At 47.8% G+C, this 26,290-nt stretch overlaps 1 protein-coding gene across 3 annotated transcripts in view; it reads right to left on the minus strand.

The window, feature by feature from the left end:
- Positions 1-26,290, minus strand: part of LOC137627638 (uncharacterized) — a 208,874-nt gene that overhangs the window by 168,800 nt on the left and 13,784 nt on the right. For all 3 annotated transcript variants that reach the window (XM_068358774.1, XM_068358772.1, XM_068358773.1), the window contains exon 2: positions 7,230-7,318. In XM_068358774.1, coding sequence (XP_068214875.1) covers positions 7,230-7,318 — 89 coding nt within the window. The remainder of the gene's footprint in view (positions 1-7,229; positions 7,319-26,290) is intronic.

Here is a 26,290-nt window from a genome sequence, read left to right on the forward strand (position 1 = left end):
CACATGGAACTTATCCTGAGGCGACCGTTCGGACTATAGACGGGTCAATGAGGAAAGGAGAATTAGGAAATGTTCCAAGGTAGGGCTGAAAGCTCTGCTTGACTGAGAACAGGTACTGCGACTCTCCTCAGTCTTGCCACAGTCAACCGAAAGGAAGGCTCGGAGGATGTGGTAACAGAATCTGGCGTCCCCAGGAGGTCACCCATCCAAGTACCGACGTTGCTTAACCTCGCTGGACGGACGAGAAGCGGGGTTTCCAATGTGGTAAGGCGGTTGACTCAATATCATGGCCAGATACTCCAGATGTTGAGGCAGAGGAAGAGAAGGCTCCAAGCAAAATACCATGAGCCCACACTCATGGTAAGCATCCGGAAGCTTGTCCCGGCGCTGAAGAAGGTTGAAACCCGAGCCTACCGGAGTTGACCAGCCCTCCAAACAGCAGAGGAGGCAGAAGCCTGCACCTGAGCGGCCAAGAGGAAGGAAGGGAGAGTTCTCTGGGGAAACAAACCTGCTATGCCACGGCGGGATAGCCACACTGCATCATAAGCAGGAATACTTGCAGTCTAGGCTGAATTCGACGAGCACCCTGGAAGATGGATGGAATGGAAACTGAAAGTACCCGTCCTTCCGATCCAGGGTTTAAGGAGTCCTGTCGCCTCGTTACCAGTCTGATCGATTCTGCTGGTCTACGCTGGCCGAAGTTTGTTCGACAAACTTGATCAGGGCTGAGAGGTCGACTATGGACATCCCCTCTCAGATCCTTCCTTACAAGAAAGGATCGACTGAGGGGGCCGGGGGTGAAGCCGTCGATGATCCTAAGGAAGACTTTCGCCTAAGGTATGGATCATTCTGCCCAACCGGGCAACTCTGCTGACGCTATGGCCTAGAGGTTCAGAGACACTGAATTCGCTGACAGAGACGGCAGGCGCGATATCCTTGGCTACTCACAGAGATTGTGCGGGAATGGGCATCGGGAAGCTGTCATTCGGATGAGTAACCTTAAGCATCCTCCCAGCGAAAAACCTGCAATCCTAGAGTTCGTGAACTCCTTTTAGGACTATGCCCCCCCGGGGGTCTCTCCCGTGCCATCTGTTCCTGACAGGAGGAAACTGCAATTGGACACCTTGTCCCAGTTGTCGTAGCCGATAACTTTGGCCGACGTGGTTGAAAGAAAAGGGCGCTGGAGCCCTGCAGAGTCTGGAAGAAAGCGCCTTGGAGGAGTGAAACCGGAAGTCGATTTACTCCGCACAGCAGCTGTCTAAGTCTCTGTCCTTGGGCACAAACAAACTCTTCTCAAGGATGGAAGGGTGTCTGAGGTCGTCGACCTCCACAGATGAGACACCCGAAGGAAGCCCTCAGTCAGCGCGTCCAGATGGTACAACATCGAGCTTGTCCGCAAGTTAGATACTTAACGACGAAAGGCCAAGGTGCCTGAGCTCGAGAGGAGGAAAGTACCCTTGATCTTCCTGTAGCTTCCTTGAACCAAACCTCGGGCCGTAACCGAGGAGGGAAAGAACCTGGTAAGCTCCCAGAGGAAGAGGTAAGCAGTCACCCCTTGTCCGATGGAGAAATCTCGAACGGAAAGCCCCCCCCCCGCCAAAAATCCTTCCAGGGAATGACGGGGAAGGGCTAACCCAGCTTCAGGAATAGAGGAGTGTTGCCCAGATCTCCCTTAAGTTTCTCCTATTCTTGCAAGTGCCATGCTCTGTTTACGGGGTGAGGCAGTGTTCTGGAAATACGCTCCAGAAGAACTCGCCAGGCTGGTCATGCTGCGAAAACCCCATTGGGAATCGTGGTCGCAATTGCCCTGGAGCTCGCGCGACGGGAATTCCTGGTGGTCGGCGAGCGATAACCCATAGACGAGCAATGGATACTGCAAGAAAAGCCGACATTTGTGCATAGAAACACTGTAGGTTCGCGCGACGGAACACCATCCGTCTGCGCGATGGAAAAAACCGTTGGTTCGCGCGTGGGCGAACATTGGAGAGCATGAGCGTAGACGTGCAGGCACGTGGGCGTGTGGGCGCGCGGGCGAGTGGTCGCGCGGTCGCGCGGGCGAGCGGGCGAGCGGTCGCGCGGGCGAGCGGTCGCGCGGGCGAGCGGTCGCACGGGCGAGCGGTCGCACGGGCGAGCGGTCGCACGGGCGAGCGGTCGCACGGGCGAGCGGTCGCGCGGTCGCACGGGCGAGCGGTCGCGCGGTCGAACGGGCGAGCGGTCGCGCGGTTGAACGGGCGAGCGGGCGCGCAGGCGAGCGGTCGTGAGGGTGGGCAGGTGGATGAGAGCGAGTCCGAGGCGGCGAACGCAAGCGTTAGCGCGATGGCGAGGAAACGCGCTGCCGCGTGGGCGAGGAGGACCGCTGGCGATATGGATCAACAAGCGATCGGTGGTGAGCGCTAACGCACAGGTTGGCAATGGCGCGTTATGTTATGCCGACGCGATGGTCGAGCAGTATGCGCAGGTGAGCGATCGTGCGTTGGCGAGCAGTATGCGAAGGTGAGCGATCGCGAGCAGTGATCAGCATGCGCCGGGTCGCGCGATGGTGATCAGTATGCGCAGGGTCGCGTGATGTCGATCAGCATGCCAGGGTCGTGCGATGGCGATCAGCATGCGCAGGTGGGCGGTCGCGCGATGGCGAACAGCATCTGCAGGTGGGCGATCGCGCGATGGCGAACAGCATACGCAGTTGAGGGTCGCGCGATGGTGATCAGCATGCGCAGGGTTGAGCGATGGTGATCAGCATCCGCAGGTGTGCGGTCGCGCGATGGCGATCAGCATCCGCAGTTGAGGGTCGTGCGATGGCGATCAGCATCCGCAGGTGAGGGTCGCGCGATGGCGATCAGCATCCGCAGGTGAGGGTCGCGCGATGGCGATCTGCATCCGCAGGTGAGGGTCGCGCGATGGCGATCAAACATCCGCAGTTGAGGGTCGCGCGATGGCGATCAGCATCCCAGTAGACGTGCGGGCGCGCGGTCGCGCGGGCGAGCGGTCCCGCGGGCGAGCGGTCCCGCGGGCGAGCGGTCCCGCGGGCGAGCGGTCCCGCGGGCGAGCGGTCCAGCGGGCGAGCGGTCCAGCGGGCGAGCGGGCGAGCGGGCGAGCGGTCGCGCGGTCGCGCGGGCGAGCGGTCGCGCGGGCGAGCGGTCGCGCGGGCGAGCGGTCGCGCGGTTGAACGGGCGAGCGGTCGCGCGGTTGAACGGGCGAGCGGGCGCGCAGGCGAGCGGTCGTGAGGGTGGGCAGGTGGATGAGAGCGAGTCCGAGGCGGCGAACGCAAGCGTTAGCGCGATGGCGAGGAAACGCGCTGCCGCGTGGGCGAGGAGGACCGCTGGCGATATGGATCAACAAGCGATCGGTGGTGAGCGCTAACGCGCAGGTTGGCAATGGCGCGTTATGTTATGCCGACGCGATGGTCGAGCAGTATGCGCAGGTGAGCGATCGTGCGTTGGCGAGCAGTATGCGAAGGTGAGCGATCGCGAGCAGTGATCAGCATGCGCCGGGTCGCGCGATGGTGATCAGTATGCGCAGGGTCACGTGATGTGATCAGCATGCCAGGGTCGTGCGATGGCGATCAGCATGCGCAGGTTGGCGGTCGCGCGATGGTGAACAGCATCTGCAGGTGGGCGATCGCGTGATGGCGAACAGCATACGCAGTTGAGGGTCGCGCGATGGTGATCAGCATGCGCAGGGTTGAGCGATGGTGATCAGCATCCGCAGGTGTGCGGTCGCGCGATGGCGATCAGCATCCGCAGTTGAGGGTCGTGCGATGGCGATCAGCATCCGCAGTTGAGGGTCGCGCGATGGCGATCTGCATCCGCAGGTCAGGGTCGCGCGATGGCGATCAGCATCCGCAGTTGAGGGTCGCGCGATGGCGATCAGCATCCGCAGTTGAGGGTCGCGCGATGGCGATCAGCATCCGCAGTTGAGGGTCGCGCGATGGCGATCAGCATCCGCAGTTGAGGGTCGCGCGATGGCGATCAGCATCCGCAGTTGAGGGTCGCGCGATGGCGATCAGCATCCGCAGTTGAGGGTCGCGCGATGGCGATCAGCATCCGCAGTTGAGGGTCGCGCGATGGCGATCAGCATCCGCAGTTGAGGGTCGCGCAATGGCGATCAGCATGCGCAGGTGAGCTAGTAGCTGGCGAACCATGTTCCTTCAGAAGTGTTGGAGAACGTTGGCGTGCCGGCTGTAACACACGTGGGCGATCCGGAGATCGCTGGCGAGCTGATGATCGCTGGCGGGCTGATGATCGCTGGCGGGCTGATGATCGCTGGCGAGCTGATGATCGCTGGCGAGCTGATGATCGCTGGCGAGCTGATGATCGCTGGCGAGCTGATGATCGCTGGCGAGCTGATGATCGCTGGCGAGCTGATGATCGCTGACGAGCAGAAGGCTACGCGTGGAAGCCTGCGCAAAGAAGAAGAGTCCTTGACCCTGACCTGAACCGAAGTTCTAGATCGCGAGGGCGAACGTGGGCGCACAGGGCGCCTAACAGGAACCAACAGGAACCGCAGGGAAGATCATCTTGAAAGCGCTGACGAACAGGAGAGCACTGATGAGCAGAAGGGCGCGCAGGGAAACCCTGACACGCAAGGGAAGAACCCCCGTGGGGGCAACCCTTTGCCCCGAAGGGATCGTTGTCCGCCGGGAGACTGATGTCCGTCGGAAGACCGCTGTCCGTCGGGAAGACCGTTGTCCGTCGGGAAGACCGTTGCCCGTCGGAAGACGAGATCAGACTGCTGTCCATCTGCACCAAGGCGGAAGATCGAGAAAAAGGAGTGTAGGCTGCAAACGGAGATCCAAAAAGGCGCCTCAAGCACCCTTATAGGGAGATGAGAGGCCCTTACGACGAGGCGGACGGTGGGCCTTACGGCGAGGGAGGCCAACAGCAACAGCAACAGAAGAAACTTCCGAAGAGGAGTCTCTATGAGTGTACTCTCTCGTGAACGAAAGAGAAACACTTCGTGGAAGAGACTGGTCAGCCAGTGACCTAAAAGGAGCAATCCTCCGAAGAGGAGCTCCTGCAGTTGCCCAGCCCTTTGAGCGAAACTGCAGGTGCGACCGCTCAGCACCAAGAGCATAGTCTCACGAAATAAAGGCAAGAGAAGAACCCCCCAAAAGGGGAAAAACTCAAGCCTGGACAGGAAAAACTTCCCTCGGAAGGAAAGTTATCCGCCCAAGGAGGCAAGCCTCCTGAGTGTTCTAAAATGAACTGGAGAGCTGTCCGTCGTCACAGGAGTACTACCAGTAGAAGGAGACACGCCCCTGACGAAAATACAAGGGGGAGGCAGCAACAGCCGAATCCCCAGGACTCAACCAGACAGCTCACACCGTTGCTATATTACAGAAACGAACTAGATCGGTAACTGTAAAAAAAAAAAAACAAATAGTATTAGTACACATTCATTCCCCCGGGAAGGCTCCGAAGAGGAATCCCGAGGGAAAGGAACAAGAATTACACAACAGGCACGTGCCCTCACAACCACTTACACTCGCGGAAGGAGAGCTGTAACCAAAACAGAATTATAACAATTATAATTATGTAACTATGTAATTATGTAATTTAAAAAAGAATGAACACTAAAGAAAGAACGAAAACCCCGAAAGGAATCGTTCTACAAGCTGAAAAACAAAAAACAACTACAATTAGATTCATAACTAATTGAGACAAACGTACGGCGTAGCAACCCCCCACACGGAAAGGAAGCTAGGCTACAAGGGCGTAGTAACACGTAGTAAAAGGGTGAACGACCTCAAGAGAGAGAGAGAGAGAAAGACATAAGTCAAACTCGATAGCCACCCATAAAAATACGCCGTGGTGGCCTAACTGCCGAGGCCTCCACGTAGATATCGTACACTACACACACACATCTGAAAAGGAAACTTACTTATTTCTATACTCAAATATATATACAAACATGAAAACATGTTTACATATATATTGAGTAAATGAAAAGTAAGCGATTAATTAAAGACAAAACAGACAATGGCTGCCAAGCGAGGACCAAGACAGAGACGTCTGTCACAGTCCGAGCCAAAAGTGAAAGTGGGTATTCACCTGTGTGTGAGGGGGAGGAGGGGTAGCTAGCTACCACTCCCCTACCCCCCCGCTAACTGGGCGACACAGGTTCCTCGCCCAGAAATAGATTTTTCCTTCGTCAAAATCCCTGGAAATTCCCTTGAACATCTCTTGTCTAGGGAAGAGGGACAAAATGGATGTGCATATGTCTACCCAGCTCCTAAGGATGCCACAATAGTTGCTATCCCATTCTGGACAAGAACGTAATTACAGAGATTTACTAGACATAAAATATTCAACCGTACCACAAATAATGTATAGTAACTAGAGTTATCGTGAATAAAGAAAAACCACAATAAACAAGCACTAAACATTAAAAGGGTAGGCAAGATGAATGCAAAAAGCTCGAATGTAGAGAGGAAGTGAGAGCAGAACCTCTTCACTTTATGACCAGCAGTGTTGTGAGGAAGTGAGGTGAGTAAGAACCCTCTTGCTCCCAGCGCATAAGCAATGGTTGCCCAGCAACGAATAATGGTACAATCAAACCAAGTTTTTGATTGGCCGGTCGTAGAAAACATGGCTAGTAGTTACCCCCATACAAATGACCCAGAAGTTTGTATCCGAGTAGGAATAAATGGGTTTATCAATATACTGTACCGTATACAGTAAGTAGAGATAAAACTTCATCAATTAATGTAGTAAAATAATTAACAGTGGAATATTACATGAAAATATTGTATTAAAAATGTAAACAATATCTATAAGCATTCTCAACCCTTGAGTACCAATCCCTCCAAGAGATTTTTTTATAGACTCATCGTATCGCAAAACTATACAGACATGACTTATAACATTTTTAATTCTATACCTCAACAAATCTCCTTTTCATTAATACATATGGTAATGTTACATATTTTGTAAAATCTTTATACATGTAAATAATAAAACAGTAGTACTCGTAATAACTGAAAAGAGCATACGTCCTATACCACCAAATATTGAACGTATTATACGTTCAATGGCACTCAAAGGGTTAAAATCCATAAGTACAATAAATACTGTTTTCTCATGCATATGAATTGAGCGAGTGAGTTACAAGTATCTCGATTGTCTCAAAAACTTTTTAGTCCACAAGAGAGAGAGAGAGAGAGAGAGAGAGAGAGAGAGAGAGAGAGAGAGAGAGAGAGAGAGAGAGATAAATATTTAGTTCAAACTTACAAGTATATGATCATTCGAGAGTAAAACTTCCCATCACATAACTGCTTGACATTAGGAGTTTCTTCTGGTAATAATCCCAGTGCATTTACCTGAAAGTAAAATATATTCTAAATTAATCAAATTTATCTAGGGTTACTCATCTATCAAAACATCAATGGTCATTCATGCAATGATCATTTGGTTACACAAGGAAAATTCAATATGCTTTGGCACCCAATAAAATCAATACTGTAGTTATGAATGACAAGACTTTTAGCGGCTACTAAGTACCAATAAAAAAAGCTTTCTACAATTCTTTATAAAATTAGTTCATGAATATGCATGTTAAAATCATCAGCTATAATGCTTGCAATAATCATTGAACGAGAACACTCAATATTCCTGTTGAAACCTTTGCATAGAGAAACATCAAACTGAATGTCATATTTACAGTACAGTATCACCCATATCTGAGATTCAAGCTCAAAAACTGGCCATCACAAATTTTAATGATTTTGGTATCAAATCCTATATTGTGGATCACTGATAAAATATGTTTACATTCATTAAGTTGTCACTACTTAATACTCAAAAATGTTATTTTCATTAGTAAAATAAATTTTTGAATATACTTACCCGATGATCATGTAGCTGTCAACTCTGTTGCCCGACAGAAATCTACGGTCGGGATACGCCAGCGATCGCTTTACAGGTGGGGGTGTACACAACAGCGCCATCTGTGAGCAGGTACTCAAGTACTTCTTGTCAACAAGAACTCAATTTTCTCCTCGGTCCACTGGTTCTCTATGGGGAGGAAGGGCGGGTCCTTAAATTCATGATCATCGGGTAAGTATATTCAAAAATTTATTTTACTAATGAAAATAACATTTTTCAATATTAATCTTACTCGATGATCATGTAGCTGATTCACACCCAGGGTGGTGGGTGGAGACCAGCATACATGTTAACAAAGAAGCTAAGTATCCCGTATTTCATTTTATTAGTTATTCAAAAATAACATAAAATAAATAAGTACCTGGTAAGGAAGACGACTTGAACCATTACTCTGCCTTTATTAAGTACGTCTTCCTTACTGAGCGTAGCGGTCCTCTTAGGATGCTGAACGACTCTTAGGTGCTGAAGTATAAAGGGCTGCAACCCATACTAAAGGACCTCATCACAACCTCTAACCTCGGCGCTTCTCAAGAAAGAATTGACCACCCGCCAAATCAACAAGGATGCGGAAGGCTTCTTAGCCGACCGTACAACCCATAAAAAGTATTCAAGAGAAAGGTTAAAAAGGTTATGGGATTATGGGAATGTAGTGGCTGAGCCCTCACCTACTACTGCACTCGCTGCTACGAATGGTCCCAGGGTGTAGCAGTTCTCGTAAAGAGACTGGACATCTTTGAGATAGAATGATGCGAACACTGACTTGCTTCTCCAATAGGTTGCATCCATAACACTCTGCAGAGAACGGTTCTGTTTGAAGGCCACTGAAGTAGCCACAGCTCTCACTTCATGTGTCCTTACCTTCAGCAAAGCGAGGTCTTCTTCCTTCAGATGAGAATGTGCTTCCCTAATCAGAAGCCTGATGTAGTAAGAAACTGAGTTCTTAGACATTGGAAGAGAAGGCTTCTTGATAGCACACCATAAGGCTTCTGATTGTCCTCGTAAAGGTTTTGACCTTTTTAGATAGTACCTAAGAGCTCTAACTGGGCAAAGTACTCTCTCCAGTTCGTTCCCCACCAAGTTGGACAGGCTTGGGATCTCGAACGACTTAGGCCAAGGACGTGAAGGAAGCTCGTTTTTAGCAAAAAACCGAGCTGCAAGGAACATGTAGCCGTTTCAGATGTGAAAACTATGTTCCTGCTGAAGGTGTGGATCTCACTTACTCTTTTAGCTGTTGCCAAGCACACGAGGAAAAGAGTTTTTAATGTGAGGTCCTTAAAAGAGGCTGATTGGAGAGGTTCAAATCTTGATGACATAAGGAACCTTAGGACCACGTCTAGATTCCAGCCTGGAGTGGACAACCGACGTTCCTTTGAGGTCTCAAAAGACCTAAGGAGGTCCTGTAGATCTTTGTTGGTGGAAAGATCCAAGCCTCTGTGGCGGAAAACCGCTGCCAACATACTTCTGTAACCCTTGATCGTAGGAGCTGAAAGGGATCTTATGTTCCTTAGATGTAACAGGAAGTCAGCAATCTGGGTTACAGTGGTACTGGTTGAGGAAACTGCATTGGCCTTGCACCAGCTTCGGAAGACTTCCCATTTAGACTGATAGACTCTGAGAGTGGATGTCCTCCTTGCTCTGGCAATCGCTCTGGCTGCCTCCTTCGAAAAGCCTCTAGCTCTTGAGAGTCTTTCGATAGTCTGAAGGCAGTCAGACGAAGAGCGTGGAGGTTTGGGTGTACCTTCTTTACGTGAGGTTGACGTAGAAGGTCCACTCTTAGAGGAAGAGTCCTGGGAATGTCGACCAGCCATTGCAGTACTTCTGTGAACCATTCTCTCGCGGGCCAGAGGGGAGCAACCAACGTCAGCCGTGTCCCTTTGTGAGAGGCGAACTTCTGAAGTACCCTGTTGACAATCTTGAACGGCGGGAATGCATACAGGTCGAGATGGGACCAATCCAGCAGAAAAGCATCCACGTGAACTGCTGCTGGGTCTGGAATCGGAGAACAATACAACGGGAGCCTCTAGGTCATCGAGGTAGCGAACAGATCTATGGTTGGCTGACCCCACAGGGCCCAAAGTCTGCTGCAAACATTCTTGTGAAGGGTCCACTCTGTGGGGATGACCTGACCCTTCCGGCTGAGGCGATCTGCCATGACATTCATATCGCCCTGAATGAACCTCGTTACCAGCGTGAGCTTTCGATCTTTTGACCAGATGAGGAGGTCCCTTGCGATCTAGAACAACTTCCTCGAATGAGTCCCTCCCTGCTTGGAGATGTAAGCCAAGGCTGTGGTGTTGTCGGAGTCCACCTCCACCACCTTGTTAGCTGGAGGGACTTGAAGTTCTCAAGGCCAGATGAACCGCCAACAACTCCTTGCAATTGATGTGAAGTGTCCTTTGCTCCTGATTCCATGTTCCCGAGCATTCCTGTCTGTCCAATGTCGCACCCCAGCCCGTGTCTGATGCGTCCGAGAAGAGACGGTAGACCTTCCTTGAGAAGAAAGCTGTTCTTCCACCACGTTAGAGTAGACCTCATCTCTTCGGAAACAGGAACTGAGACCGTCTCTAGCGTCATGTCCTTTATCCAGTGAGCAGCTAGATGATACTGAAGGGGGCGGAGGTGGAGTCTCCCTAACTCGATGAACAGGGCCAGCGATGAAAGTGTCCCTGTTAGACTCATCCACTGCCTGACTGAGCATCGGTTCCTTCTCAGCATGCTCTGGATGCATTCTAGGGCTTGGTTGATCCTTGGGGCCGACGGAAAAGCCCGAAAAAACTCGACTCTGAATCTCCATACCCAGGTAGACAATGGTCTGGGATGGGACGAGCTGGGACTTCTCTAAATTGACCAGGAGGCCCAGTTCCTTGGTCAGATCCATAGTCCATCTGAGATTCTCCAGACAGCGACGACTTGTGGGAGCTCTTAAAAGCCAGTCGTCTGACGGAGCCGGACACAAGATCATGGTACTGCTGCACAGTCTGTGAACTGTCAACCATGGGGAAGCGAGGAAGTACAGCGACAACCCGAAACTGTCTAGACTGTCTGGGTAGTACAGACAACTCCTTATCGGGTTGCTGAGGTTGCCGCACTGCGTCACAACAAGTCACCTCTGCTGGTTGTTGAACGTCTTCCCAGTGACACACTGACTCCGTAAAAAAAATTCTCTATCAAGGACTAAGCTTGGACTGCATGTCTTGCAACAAAGCTCAAGGTCTATGGGAGCAGGTGTGGCAACAGACGGGGTTAGCGACTGAAGCGGAACCATTTACCCTCCCTGGAAGCATGTTATGCTTAAATAAAAGTCCATAGGAGGCTAAGCAGCTTAAGGCTCCTCTCCAAATGACAGAGTCCTCAAGGGAATATCAGAAGGAGGGAGAACAGCACTTTCTCATCTACAGGAACCATATCCGAGAAAAGCTAAGTTCTCTCAGTGAGGGTTTCACTAGGCAAAAGCAGCAGACCAGAAGGCAACGTTATGAAACTGCTTGACAGTCTGTGAACTGTCAAAAACTGAACTGTCAACCACAACAGGAGCGTGAGGACATACAGCACTGGTGTATAAGTAGCAGACCAGAAGGCAACGTCATGTAACTGCATGACAGTTTGTGAGTTGGCAACAACCAAAGATGTGTGGGGAAGCCTCAACTCCTGCCTGACTAGTTTGCTGCTGGCGAGTGGCGGTAACCACAGTGTGTTGCGGAGGCTGACACACCATGTCAAAACACGGCAGCTTGTGGTAGCTCCCGCACGGCAACGGAGTGCTCTGTGTGTGGGAGTCATCATACATCTGGCAGGGTTGACTGTGCATGGGTGGAGGAGCTCTCACAACAAGAGTGTGAGAGCATGAAGCCATGCCGGGCGCACAACCGTGGGAGGTGTAGGCCCACGGGTGCATCGTCAACCTTCTACGCAGTCGGTATGTGGGAGCTGGCAACAACAAAAGCAGAGTGCTGGTGCGTGGGAGGGGCTGCGGTGGGTTGAGGAGCATGCGGTATGGTATGCAGAGCATGCTGTAAGGTATGCAGAGCATGCTGTAAGGTATGCAGAGCATGCTGTAAGGAATGCAGAGCATGCTGTAAGGAATGCAGAGCATGCTGTAAGGTATGCAGAGCATGCGGTATGGTATGCAGAGCATGAGGTAAGGCATGCGGCTCATGCTGCATGGTATGCGGCTCATGCTGCATGGTATGCGGCTCATGCTGCATGGTATGCGGCTCATGCTGCATGGTATGCGGAGCATGCTGTAAGGTCTGCGGAGCATGCTGTAAGGTCTGCAGAGCATGCTGCATGGGCTGAGGAGAATGCCGCATAGTGCTGGAACCCGGCAACTCCTGATGCGGCAGCTCACGCATGTTAGCAGATGGTGCAGCAAGAACATGCGTCTGGCAGTGAGGACTGCGCATCGGAGGAGGAGCTCTCACAGGTGTGGTGTGGGAGCAGGCAGCCGCAGTATCTGCTGAGCGCACAACCTCGGCGGGTTGTAGGTAAACAGGCTGCATTGTCAACCTTCCAGCATGAAACTCCTGCATGAAGGAGCAAGCTGAGACTGTAAAGTCTGCAGCATGGACCACTAGGGTCTATGAAAGACAACAACAAACGGAGCTACTGTCCGTTGTGACTGAGTGTCTAAAACAGCTGGTGCGGCAACAGACGGAGTTACTGCCTGTTGCGGTACCACCTAGCCTCTCTTAGGTGGTGTGCAGTTGTCGTACTGCAGCGAGTCCGAACTGACCCAGTGGCTACACCTAGGCCGTTGGACTTGCGCGGAAGGGACCGACTTGCACTTAAAAGCTGCAAGATTTGGTCCATGGTTTCTGCGAGAAACCTCTTCCGCAGACGAGGAATAAATGGGCTCTCTCGTCTTTGTGTGGGTGGGGTGATCACGTCGGCAACGTGTGTAGATACACCCGAAACCACAGAGGGAAACTTCTGTTCGTCGATCAAGGCCTGAGGAACCCATAAGTCCTTCGACATTACTTCTCCCCTGGGCTTGGGAGCTTGTAAGAGGTATCGGACTAGGTGAACCACTGGCACGAACAGACGAACCCTCGAACGCAACACTGTAACACTTTGCGCATATCACTTTATCACTTTTGATTTTCTGTTTGCACTAATTTCACTGAACTCGAAACTTTAAGTGGTTTGTACCTGAAACACGCAATCCTATCCTTCATTAAAAGGTAGTAATTGCGAAAACAGTATTACAATGTAACAGAAAAACATAATGAAAGATAAAGAATTCAGTGGTTGGAAAAGAGACTAAACACTAGATCAAATAAACTACGTTTAAAATCTCTCACCGCATAAAGCCTAGGAACAAGAATAAAACTCTAGAAACGTTTTACCTTCTTCCCCTCTATCGACTAGGGAGGAGAAAAAAAAAAAAAAAAAAAAAAAAACGAGAACAACGTTACCCGCTTGAACGAAACGTTTATCCTCCTCTCTCTCCCTCCGTCTCTATCTCTCTCTCTCTCTCTCTCTTGACTTAGAACCTGAGAGATGAGCCCAATTATATATATCGTTAAAACATATTATTTGTTAAAGGAAAAAAACTGAAAGGTTTCCCAAATAAAAAGTTCCTTATTAGAATTAAAACCATTTAAGCTAAGAAAGAATGAACGAAACGCTAGAATCGGTTTACTCTTACTGCAACGTGAAACCGTGAATACTCTCTCTCTATCGTAACGATAGAGCGCAAGTTGAACGTTCTGAACGTCAACAACTGCGGAGACAAAACAAAACGTTAGTTCAACTTTGAAAACAGTACGAGACTTATCAAAGAAATTCTTTCAAAAACATAAAATTAAAATAGCATAAATTCTTAACAGGAAAAACGATATGACGTAGCTCAATGTTAATTAACTTCGGTTCCAAGTAAGGACCGCCTACTATTAGGAAAGGTCGCATTTTTTTTTTTTTTTTTTTTTTCTTTTTTTTTTTAAGGAAAGTTAATCGAAGAGGCCTATAAATGGCGGAGAGATATAAAATAAAAAGTGAAAGAGAGTCTATACTCTCTTCGACACCAACACTTCCGTCTAAGGGAAGAGTCGGCCATTTAAAAGTGAAAGAGAGTCCATACTCTCTTCGTCACCATAATTAATTCAAATTAATTCCAAAAGCTTGCTAAGCTAATGATAAAGCTTCCTGAATAGCGAAGGCTAAACTCTAGAGCAAATACATCACCAAATCGTGAACAATAACTCAAGAATCAACAGCGTATCCAAGTAGGTCTAGCCGGAGGCACGACAGAGGAAAAATTGAGTTCTTGTTGACAAGAAGTACTTGAGTACCTGCTCACAGATGGCGCTGTTGTGTACACCCCCACCTGTATAGCGATCGCTGGCGTATCCCGACCGTAGATTTCTGTCGGGCAACAGAGTTGACAGCTAATGATCATCGGGTAAGATTAATATTGAAAAAGTCAATTTTCATTTTTCTACAGACCTGTTAAAATGTTTATGAAATTTCAAGCAAAGCACCATATAATTGGGTCATTAAAAAATTCACTACTTCATACAATTAGTTAAAAAAAATGTTATTTTCATTAGTAAAATAAATTTTTGAATATACTTACCCGATAATCATGTAGCTGTCAACTCCGTTGCCCGACAGAATTCTACGGGAGGGATACGCCAGCTATCACTATACTAGAAGGGGGTGTACTCACCAGCGCCACCTGTGGCCAGGTACTGCAGTACTTCTTGTTGACACCACCTCACTTTTTCCTCGGTCCACTGGTTCTCTATGGGGAGGAAGGGCGGGTCAATTAAATCATGATTATCGGGTAAGTATATTCAAAAATTTATTTTACTAATGAAAATAACATTTTTCAATATTAAACTTACCCGATAATCATGTAGCTGATTCACACCCAGGGGGGTGGGTGAAAACCAGTGTACATGACTAAAGGATAGCTAAGTATCCCGTATTTCATATAATCAGTTATTTCAGAATAACAATGAAATAATAAGTACCTGGTAAGGAAGTCGACTTGAACCGTTACTCTGCCTTTATTAAGTTCGTCTTCCTTACTGAGCGCAGCGTTCCTCTTAGGAGGCTGAATCAACTCAAAGGTGCTAAAGTATATAGGGCTGCAACCCCTACTAAAGGACCTCTACACAACCTCTAACCCAGGCGCTTCTCAAGAATGAATTGACCACCCGCCAAATCAAAAGGATGCGGAAGGCTTCTTAGCCTACCGTAACAACCATAAAAAACAACAATAAAAGCATTCAAGAGAAAGGTTAAAAAGGTTATGGGATTAAGGGAATGTAGTGGCTGAGCCCTCACCTACTACTGCACTCGCTGCTACGAATGGTCCCAGGGTGTAGCAGTTCTCGTAAAGAGACTGGACATCTTTAAGATAAAATGATGCAAACACTGACTTGCTCCTCCAGTAAGTTGAATCCATTATGCTCTGCAGAGAACGGTTCTTATTAAAGGCCATCGAAGTGGCTACGGCTCTCACTTCGTGGGTCCTTACCTTCAGCAAAGCAAGGTCTTCCTCCTTCATGTGAGAATGGGCTTCTCTAATCAGAAGCCTTATATAATACGAAACCCCGTTTTTGGACATGGGCATCGAAGGTTTCTTGATTGCACACCATAAGGCTTCTGACTGTCCTCGTATAGGTTTTGACCTATTAAGATAATATTTCAGAGCTCTGACAGGGCAAAGAACTCTTTCTAGCTCGTTACCTACCATGTTGGAAAGGCTAGGAATTTCAAACGATCTAGGCCAAGGACGTGAAGGAAGTTCATTCTTAGCTAAAAATCCGAGCTGTAAAGAACATGTTGCAGATTCGGATGTGAACCCAATGTTCTTGCTGAAGGCATGAACCTCACTGACTCTTTTAGCTGTTGCAAGGCAGACGAGGAAAAGAGTCTTGAGGGTAAGGTCCTTGAAGGAAGCTGACTGGAGAGGTTCGAACCTAGGCGACATAAGGAACCTTAAGACTACGTCTAGATTCCAGCCTGGAGTGGGTAAACGACGTTCTTTAGAAGTCTCAAAAGACTTAAGGATGTCTTGAAGGGCCTTGTTGGAAGAAAGGTCCAAACCTCTGTGGCGGAGAACTGAAGCCAACATACTCCTGTACCCTTTAATCGTAGGAGCCGAAAGGGATCTCTTATTCCTTAGATGTAATAGGAAGTCAGCTATTTGGGTTACAGAGGTATTGGTAGATGAAACTGCATTGGCTCTACACCAGTTCCGGAAGACTTCCCACTTGGATTGGTAGACTCTACGAGTGGATACCCTCCTTGCTCTGGCAATCGCACTGGCTGCCTCCTTCGAAAAGCCTCTAGCTCTAGCGAATCTTTCGACAGTCTGAAGGCAGTCAGCCGAAGAGCGTGGAGGTTTGGGTGCAACTTGTCTACGTGAGGTTGACGTAGAAGGTCCACTCTTAGAGGAAGAGTCCTGGGGACGTCGACCAGCCATTGTAGTACCTCCGTGAACCATTCTCTTGCAGGCCAAAGGGGAGCAACCAGCGTCAGCCGTGTCCCTTCGTGCGAGATGAACTTTTGAATGACTCTGTTGATGATCTTGAACGGTGGGAATGCGTAAAGGTCGAGATGGGACCAATTCAGCAGAAAAGCATCCACATGAACTGCTGCTGGGTCTGAAACTGGGGAACAGTACAAAGGAAGCCTCTTGGTCATGGAGGTGGCAAACAGATCTATTGTAGGCTGACCCCACAAGGTCCAAATTCTGTTGCACACGCTCTTGTGAAGGGTCCATTCCGTGGGGATGACCTGATCTTTTCTGCTTAGGCGATCTGCTGAGACGTTCATGTTGCCCTGAATGAACCTCGTTACTAGGGTGAGGTTTAGACTTCTTGACCAAATGAGGAGGTCCCTTGCGATCTCGTACAGGTTCCTCGAATGGGTCCCTCCCTGCTTGGAGATGTAAGCCAAGGCTGTGGTGTTGTCGGAGTTCACCTCCACCACCTTGCCTAGCAGGAGGGACTTGAAGTTCAATAGGGCCAAATGAACTGCCAGGAGCTCCTTGCAGTTGATGTGGAGCGTTACCTGTTCCTTGTTCCACGTTCCCGAGCATTCCTGTCCGTTCAAGGTCGCGCCCCAGCCCGAGTCTGATGCATCCGAGAAGAGATGAAGATTGGGGGTCTGAATCGCTAACGATAGGCCCTCCTTGAGAAGGAGGTTGGTCTTCCACCACAAGAGAGTGGTCTTCATCTCTTTGGTGACCGGGATAGAGACTGCTTCGAGCGTCAAATCCTTGTCCCAATGAGCTGCTAGATGGAATTGAAGAGGGCGGAGGTGGAGTCTCCCTAACTCGACGAACAGGGCTAACGATGACAGGGTCCCTGTGAGACTCATCCACTGTCTCACCGAGCAACTGCTCCTCTTCAGCATGCTCAGGATGCAATCTAGGGCTTGGCTTATCCTTGGGGCCGATGGAAAAGCCCGAAAATCCTGACTCCGAATCTCCATTCCCAGGTAAACAATGGATTGGGAGGGAATGAGCTGGGACTTTTCGAAGTTGACTAACAGACCCAGTTCCTTGATCAAGTCCAAAGTCCAGTTGAGACTCTCCAGACAGCGACGACTCGTGGAGGCTCTCAACAGCCAGTCGTCTAAGTAAAGGGAGGCTCTGATGTCGGATAAGTGGAGGAATTTTGCAATATTCCTCATCAGAAGCGTAAACACCATAGGAGCTGTGCTTAGGCCAAAACACAGGGCTTGGAATTGGTACACAACCTTTCCAAAAACGAATCTCAGGAAAGGTTGGGAGTCTGGATGAATAGGAACGTGAAAGTATGCGTCTTTCAGATCCAACGAAACCATCCAGTCCTCCTGCCTGACCGCTGCTAGGACCGACTTCGTCGTCTCCATAGTGAACGTCTGCTTGGTGACATAAGCATTGAGCGCGCTGACGTCCAGCACCGGTCTCCAACCTCCTGTCTTCTTGGCCACCAGAAAGAGACGGTTGTAGAAGACCGGGGATTGATGGTCCCGGACTATAACCACTGCCTTCTTCTGTAACAGGAGCGACACCTCCTGGTGCAACGCTAGCCTCTTGTCCTTTTCCTTGTAGTTGGGAGAGAGGTTGATGGGAGAAGTGGTCAGAGGGGGTTTGCGGCAGAATGGTATCCTGTAACCCTCCCTCAGCCACCTGACAGACTGGGCGTCTGCACCTCTCTTTTCCCAAGCTTGCCAGAAGATCTTGAGTCTGGCTCCTACTGCTGTCTGGAGAGGAGGAGAGTCAGTGTTTGCCTTTAGAAGTCTTGGAACCTTTCCTAGACTTGCTCCTGGAAGAGTCTGGACGGGAGCTTCCTCGGCTGGGGGCTCTACCACGAAAGGGCGGAATAAACCTCGTAGCAGGCGTATCAGCCACTGGGGTGCGGTAAGTCCTGGGGACTGAGGGAGCAACCTTAGTCTTACGAGCTGAAGAGGCCACAAGATCATGAGTGTCTTTCTGAATCATGGCCGCAGACAAGTCCTTGATAAGTTCTTCGGGAAACAAGAACTTAGAAAGCGGAGCGAAAAGGAGTTGAGACCTTTGACAAGGTGTGATGCTGGAAGAAAGGAAGGTACAAAGTTGCTCCCTTTTCTTAAGAACTCCTGACACAAACATTGAAGCAAGCTCGCCAGATCCATCCCTAATAGCTTTATCCATGCAGGACATTAAAAGCATGGCCGAGTCTTTGTCCGCAGGGGAGGTCTTCTTGCTAAGGGCCCCCAGGCACCAGTCTAGAAAATTGAACATCTCAAAGGCACGAAATACACCCTTTAGTAAGTGGTCTAGATCGGAGAAGGTCCAGCAAACCTTAGAGCGCCTCATTGCTGTTCTACGAGGAGAGTCGACCAAACTTGAGAAGTCAGCCTGGGCAGAGGCAGGTACTCCCAAGCCTGGTTCCTCTCCTGTGGCATACCATACGCCCGCTTTAGAAGTGAGCTTAGTCGGTGGGAACATAAAGGCAGTCTTCCCTAGTTGCTGCTTAGACTGCAACCACTCCCCTAAAATTCTTAAAGCTCTCTTAGAGGACCTTGCAAAGACGAGCTTAGTATATGTTGACTTGACAGGCTGCATGCCCAGCGAAAACTCAGATGGCGGAGAGCGGGGGATAGCAGAGACAAAATGGTCCGGGTATACCTCTCTGAAAAGAGCCAGGACCTTACGAAAGTCAATAGGAGGAGGAGAAGACTTGGATTCTTCCACGTCTGATGAGGGATCCAGGTGCGCAGCTTCCTCATCAGAAACCTCATCACCAGAGTGTAGCGAAGTGAGAGGTAATGGAACAGTGGTATGCTGAACAGCAGAATCTGAACAAGCGGGTGCAAAAACGCTTGTGGTTTCATCCTCAAGTCTCTGTTGATGAGTTAAAACCTGAGGTTCAGGCTGCAAAGGCTGGTCAAAAAGAGTAGCGGAAGGTAGGCGCATGGGTTGAGGAGGCTGACTCCTGGCATGAGTGTCTTGACTCAAGAGTTGCGCTTGTTGTAATGGTTGCGGATGCGCAGTAGCAGGTTCCTGAGGAACGAGTTGAGGTTCCTGAGGTGTGAGCTGCGAGAGTTGAGGTAGCGGCTGCGCAGAACGCAGTTCTTGTCTCGCGAGTTGAGGTTCCTGAGGCGCAAGGCTAAGGTGTTGAGGCTCTCGCCTTGAGGAGGGTTGAGGTCGCTGCAGCGAGAGCTGAGGTGTCTGCCTCATGGATGGAAGAGGTTGTCGTACCTCAAGAGAGTGTTGCCTCACTGGTGGAACCGCAAGCGGAAGCGGAGGAAGTAAGGCATAAGCTTCCTGTTCCCATTGCTGAGGTTGCCTTAAGGAAGGCGGAGGTTGCTGCACACCGCTGGAAACTGGCAACTCAGTACGCGGTAAGGTATCCTGAGGAGCCTCAACATCGTACGCCTGGCAGACTGGACTGCGGTTAGGCGGAGCGATCGCAGGAGGAGGTGTAACCTTCTCAGCCTGACACTCACGCATTAAGACCGCAAGCTGTGACTGCATGGACTGCAGTAAAGTCAACTTGGGGTCGGCAGACACTAAGGTCTGCTGAGGCAAAGCCTTAACAGATGATGAGGTCTGTTGCGGCAGCACCTTACCCCTCTTAGGAGGTGTGCAGTCACCTGATGACTGCGGAGAGTCAAGAGCTAATCCAATGACTGCAGCCAGGTTGTAGAGCTCTTGAGGTCTGGACTTTGCGTTTGAGAGGTCTTGAGACCTGAGTCCAGCGTTTTCTCCCTGACAATTCTTCAGCAGACGAGTAAAAGACGGGCTCAATCGTCTGCGGGTGGGAGTGACGGTCTCTGTAAGACCCGCCCGCAACCACCGAGGATACTTCTGTGCGCCGATCAAGGCCTGCCGAACCCTTTTGCCCTTCGACATTGCTTCTCCCCTGGGCTTGGGAGCTTGCAAGAGGTCCCGGACTGGGAGGACGACTGGCACGCACAGAAGTACCCTCACGCACCACACTGACACTGACACTAGCACTTGGCACTGCACTGACACTAGCACTTGTCACAGCACTGGCACTATTACCTCCCACTGCACTTTTGACCTTAAGTTCCTTGACTTCGGCCATAAGAGACTTATGATCACTAACCACCGATTCCACTTTGTCACCTAAAGCCTGAATGGCACGCAAAACAACAGACATATCAGGTTGAGGGCAAATAGTAGGTTCGGGGGTAGCCACTACAGGGGGAGGAAAAGGTAGGGGATCATGAGGTGAGGAAAAAAGTGAAGAGCGAGAAGAACTCCTCCTAACTCTCTCTCTCTCTAACTTGGTTGAATATTTCAAGAATCGGACAAATTCAAGTTCCGAAAGTCCGGCGCATTCCTCACATCGATCTTCTAACTGACAGGGTCTTTCCCTACAGTCAGAACAAGCGGTGTGAGGATCTACCGAGGCCTTCGGAATACGCCTATTACAAGACCTACATCGTCTATGGGGTGGGGCTTGTGAAATGTCAGACATCTTGAATCAAAGAGTTAGCCAAGGGGGATTCCAAATCAAGCAAAAAGATCGTTAACCATTAATCAGAACTAAATAAAAGCTATCTAAGCTAATATAGAAGTTTTCCAGTAAAGCGACAGCCGAAATCTGAGAGAAATACTTCACCAAAAGCCGTGAATAATACTCCAAGATCATAAGCGTATCCCAGAATGTCTTGCCGGAAGCACGACAGAGGAAAAAGTGAGGTGGTGTCAACAAGAAGTACTGCAGTACCTGGCCACAGGTGGCGCTGGTGAGTACACCCCCTTCTAGTATAGTGATAGCTGGCGTATCCCTCCCGTAGAATTCTGTCGGGCAACGGAGTTGACAGCTACATGATTATCGGGTAAGTTTAATATTGAAAATGACAAATTTGGAAATAATTTGCATATTTCCTAACTATACAAACCTGGCACTTTTTAAAAGTGGAGATATATTTCAGCGACAGCTGAAACTAGCAGTAAGACTTTTACATGAGTTATAACTACCCTTTTCTAGTTAGCAGAAGAGAAGTGGGGGAATGGGTAGACCAACCAACCAGCTCACACCACCACTACTAACTGAACGTCACTTTGCAATTGCGGCAGGAATTCCTGGGGAAAGGTGATGGCGGACCAGTATGTGTAGAGCTCCAGGTTTGAAAATTTAGGCAAATTCCAATCATTTCCAAATTCCTCATTTGTTCCAGCACTAAATACAAACCTTCACGCTTTTTACAATGGAGACATGTCCTTAGGTGGGTGGAAGTCCAAAAAATCCCAACTGGATAGCGACTGACCCGTGGTGCTACTCTGTGCTTTGCACAGGCTGTTTAGAGGCACCCTGTCATCTCAGTAACTCGAGTTAAAGGGACGGGCAAGCTGCGCGAAGGTGTAAGAACTAAGCTAAACCCCACATATAACCTAGACATTGCCCGACTCCACCTCACATGGAGGTTGGGGGACATATATATATACTGTACGTATACTATATCAGGTTACACAAGGGACAATGGCACCCACCTGCAGTCCAGGGAGGTTAGTTTGCAGAGTTTCTTGGTTGCTGAAAGGGGAGAATGAACTATGAAAAGGCTAATAACTTGTACATTCATTCTAGGCTTACTATCGGGTAACATCTGCCTTCAACCGACTGCTACTTATCCTACAAGGGAGCCAAGGAGTTTGTGACCATGTTTTGTCCAGCTACCACAGGACCTAACAAAAAGAGATCTAGGTTCCTGTACGCCCGCTTCTGGTTATTTCCCTATCCTCACGAAGAGCATATTGACCTGAGGGTGAGCTCAGGCAGTTCGTCTAAGATACTTCCTCTGTGCCCTCACAGGGCATAGTAACAGTCAATCTGGATCATCTGTTACAGAACAGATGCTCTCAATCCGAAAAGGCGCTAATCTCAAACCTGCTACAGCTGGATTTTGAGGCCAGGGCTAACAGAAAAATTGTTTTCAAGGTCAAGTCACAGTCTGATGACTGACTTACCAGTTTGTAAGGCGGTCCTTTCAGAGAACGTAGCACTCAATGTGAACTACATTCCAAGGAGGAGGTCTGACTACGGCCAAGTGCACTTGAAACAGCGTATGAGAGACGATTACGTCGAAGAGGAAATGTTAACTCCATTCAATCTAAAAGCCATCGTTGGGATAGTGGTACAGAGCGGAGCGATACCAGGTCCACGACAACAACCACAAAAGATGGACCAGTTCGCCTGGTATACAGCTTAAGACTCACCAAGGAACATTTCGTTGACCCCCAAGACCCAACCATCCATACCCAAAATATAAAATGGCTCTGGAGAGAAGTGAAGGAGTGGGTCCAGAGACCTGGAATGAAGACTGATTATTTCAGGCAATAATAATGGATTATCATTATTACTAGCCAAGCTAAAACCCTACTTGGAAAAGCAAGATGCTATAAAACCAAGGGCTCCAACAGGGAAAAATAGCCCAGTGAGGAAAGGAAATAAGGAAATAAATAAATGATGAGAATAAATTAACAATACAGTATCTCATTCTAAAAACAGTAACAGCGTCAAAACAGAAATGTCCTATATAAACTATTAACAACGTCAAAAACAGATATATCATATATAAACAATAAAAAGACTCAAGTCAGCCTGGACAACATAAAAACATTTGCTCCAACTTTGAACTTTTGAAATTCTACTGATTCAACTACCCGATTAGGATGATCATTTCACAACTTGGTAACAGCTGGAATAAAACTTCTAGAATACTGTATAGTATTGAGACTTATGATGGAGAAGGCCTGGCTATTTGAATTAACTGCCTGCCTAATATTACGAACAGGATAGAATTGTCCAGGGAGATCTGAATGTAAAGGATGGTCAGAGTTATGAAAAATCTTATGCAACATGCATAATGAACTAATTGAACGACGGTGCCAAAGATTAATATCTAAATCAGGAATAAGAAATTTAATAGACCGTAAGTTTCTGTCCAACAAATTAAGATGAAAATCAGCAGCTGAACACCAGACAGGAGAACAATACTCAAAACAAGGTAGAATGAAAGAATTAAAACACTTCTTCAGAATAGATTGATCACCGAAAATCTTGTAAGACTTTCTCAATAAGCCAATTTTTTGTGCAATTGAAGAAGACACAGACCTAATGTGTTTCTCAAAAGTAAATTTGCTGTCGAGAATCACACCTAAAATTTTAAAAGTCATACAAATTTAAAGAAACATTATCAATACTAAGATCCGGATGTTGAGGAGCCACCGTCCTTGACCTACTTACAATCATACTTTGAGTTTTGTTAGGATTCAACTTCATACCCCATAATTTGCACCATGCGCTAATTTTAGCTAAATCTCTATTAAGGGATTCACCAACCCCAGATCTACATTCTGGGGATGAAACTGATGCAAAGAGAGTAGTATCAGCTGCATATGCAACAAGCTTGTTTTCTAGGCCAAACCACATGTCATGTGTATATGGTATGAAAAGTAATGGGCCAAGAACACTACCCTGTGGAACACCGGATATCACATTCCTATACTCACTATGGTGACCATCAACAACTCTTTGAGATCTATTACTTAAAAAATCAATAATAATGCTAAGAAACGACCCACCCACTCCCAACTGTTTCAGTTTGAAAACAAGGGCTTCATGATTAACACGGTCAAAGGCAGCACTAAAATCAAGGCCAATCATACGAACTTCCTGACCACAATCAAGGGATTTCTGTACAGCATTGGAGATTGTAAGAAGGGCATCACATGCTCAAAGGCCTTTACGAAAACCAAATTGCAAACTAGGGAGTAGGTGATTACCTTCAGCAAACCTATTAAGACGTTTTGCCAGAAGACGTTCAAAAACTTTAGATAATATGGGAGTTATGGAAATTGGGGGGTAATCAGTGGGACTTGAGCTACCACAAACACATTTACATAGAGGAGTAACATTACCAATTCTCCAACAAGTGCTAAAAGCTCCTCTTCTTGCTAACTTGCACAAAATAACATAACTTTGAAGCTAAGAAATCTGCTGTCTTTATAAAAACAAAGGAAAAATATCATTTGGGTCTACACCTCCATACGCATCAAGGTCCATCAACAGAGCTTTAATCTCACGAGATCAAAAACAGGAATGAGGAAGTTCAAGTTTTTCATTACTCTGTTTACTGTCAAAAACATCAGCCAAAAGGGTTGCCTTTTCCTTTGGACAGTGAGTGACTGAGCTATCTGGTTTAAGTAAAGGAGGAACTGTTGCATCTACACCAAAGAGTGCAGATTTAAGGGTAGACCACCATTTATGTTCCTGAGTTGTACCAGAAAGGGTTTCTTTTATTGTTAAATTGTATTCCTTTTCAGTTGAGGCATAAAGTCTCTAAGCAAAAGCTCGAAGCTGAGTATAGTTGTTCCAGGTCAAATCTGATCTGTTACCCTTCCAAAGGTGATAGGCCTCCTGCTCCTTCACTCGGTACCTTAGCACACGAGAAGGGATACGCCTATCAATTATGTTGACTAGATTCTCATTCAAAGGGACAACAGGATCTACACTACTATATAATTGTGACCAATTCAAGCACAAAAGATCATACAAAATCCCATTCCAGTCTCCTTGGGATTTCATATAAATTTTACAAGAGTATGATATATCAAGGACAGGCTGCTCAGTCTTCACTACAAGTGTCTTACACAAAGGTAAGGCAATCTGACACACATTCACTACTAATGAAATCAAGGCATGATCAGATGTCCCGACTGGAGAACCAACCTTACTAGTTATAACGCCAGGGGAGTCCGTGTATACGAGGTCCAAGCAATTACCAGACCTGTGAGTAGCTTCATTTATGATTTGCTCACAGCCTGATTCAGAGGCAAAGTCTAAAGCTCTTAAGCCATGGCGATCGGTCGGAGAGATAGAATTTAACCACTCCCTATGGTGAGCATTAAAATCACCAACAAAGACAAAAGAAGCCTTTCTATCATCTTTTTGTATCTTAGCCATAATGGTAAGAAGACAATCGAAGATAGAATCATCCATGTCTGGATTCCGGTAGATCGAACACAAATAAAAGTTGTTATGCCTGCCACAAACTTTTATTACCTGAATCTCATGACATCCACATTGATAGCAGGACTTATGAGAAGCAGGGTACTCGGTCCTAATTATTGGCTTCTTAAAACCAGTTATAAGGAACTCAGATGAGTGCCTCATATTAGAAACCAAAGTTTCTGAGCACAAAAGAATATCATACTGTCTGAATGCAACTGTAAGGTCTTGGATATTTGCATGAAGACCACGAATATTGCAATACAGAAGACGACATTGACGAAATCTAGGACGTACTGGTCCTGGACTTCGCTCAATGTCTCCAGACAGCATAAGAATTAATAGAAATAAAAAAAAGAGACATCATACTTAAAAACTAGATTAACAAGAATTATAACAAAAACAATATGTACAGAATTGTGAAAAAAAAGTGATTGATAATACCCATAGACTATAGTAAAAAGTCGGAAAAACTGGTCAACATGGAGGAGCAGATACACCATCCAAGGCTAAATACCCTCCAGGATAGCCACTTCAACTGAAGGGAGGAGAGTAAGGATGGTTTTGAGAAGAAAAAGAATCTGAAAAAGGAAAAGACAACCTCTTGATAAACCACCAGGCATCCATGGCCCTTCTATAAAGCCTGCCCAACACACCATTTCAAAATAACAAGAGGAAGGAAGGAAAAAAAAAAAGAAATAAAGAAATAAAAAATAATAATAACAATAAGATAGAATAGTGTGCCCGAGTGTACCCTCAAGCAAGAGAACTCTAACCCAAGACAGTGGAAGACCATGGTACAGAGGCTATGGCACTATCCAAGACTAGAGAACAATGGTTTAATTTTGGAGTGTCCTCCTAGAAGACCTGCTTACCATAGCTAAAGAGTCTCTTCTACCCTTACCAAGATGAAAGTACTCTGAACAAATTGCAGTACAGTAA

Source organism: Palaemon carinicauda, chromosome 35 (genome assembly GCF_036898095.1).
Source record: "Palaemon carinicauda isolate YSFRI2023 chromosome 35, ASM3689809v2, whole genome shotgun sequence".
Taxonomy (NCBI): domain Eukaryota; kingdom Metazoa; phylum Arthropoda; class Malacostraca; order Decapoda; family Palaemonidae; genus Palaemon; species Palaemon carinicauda.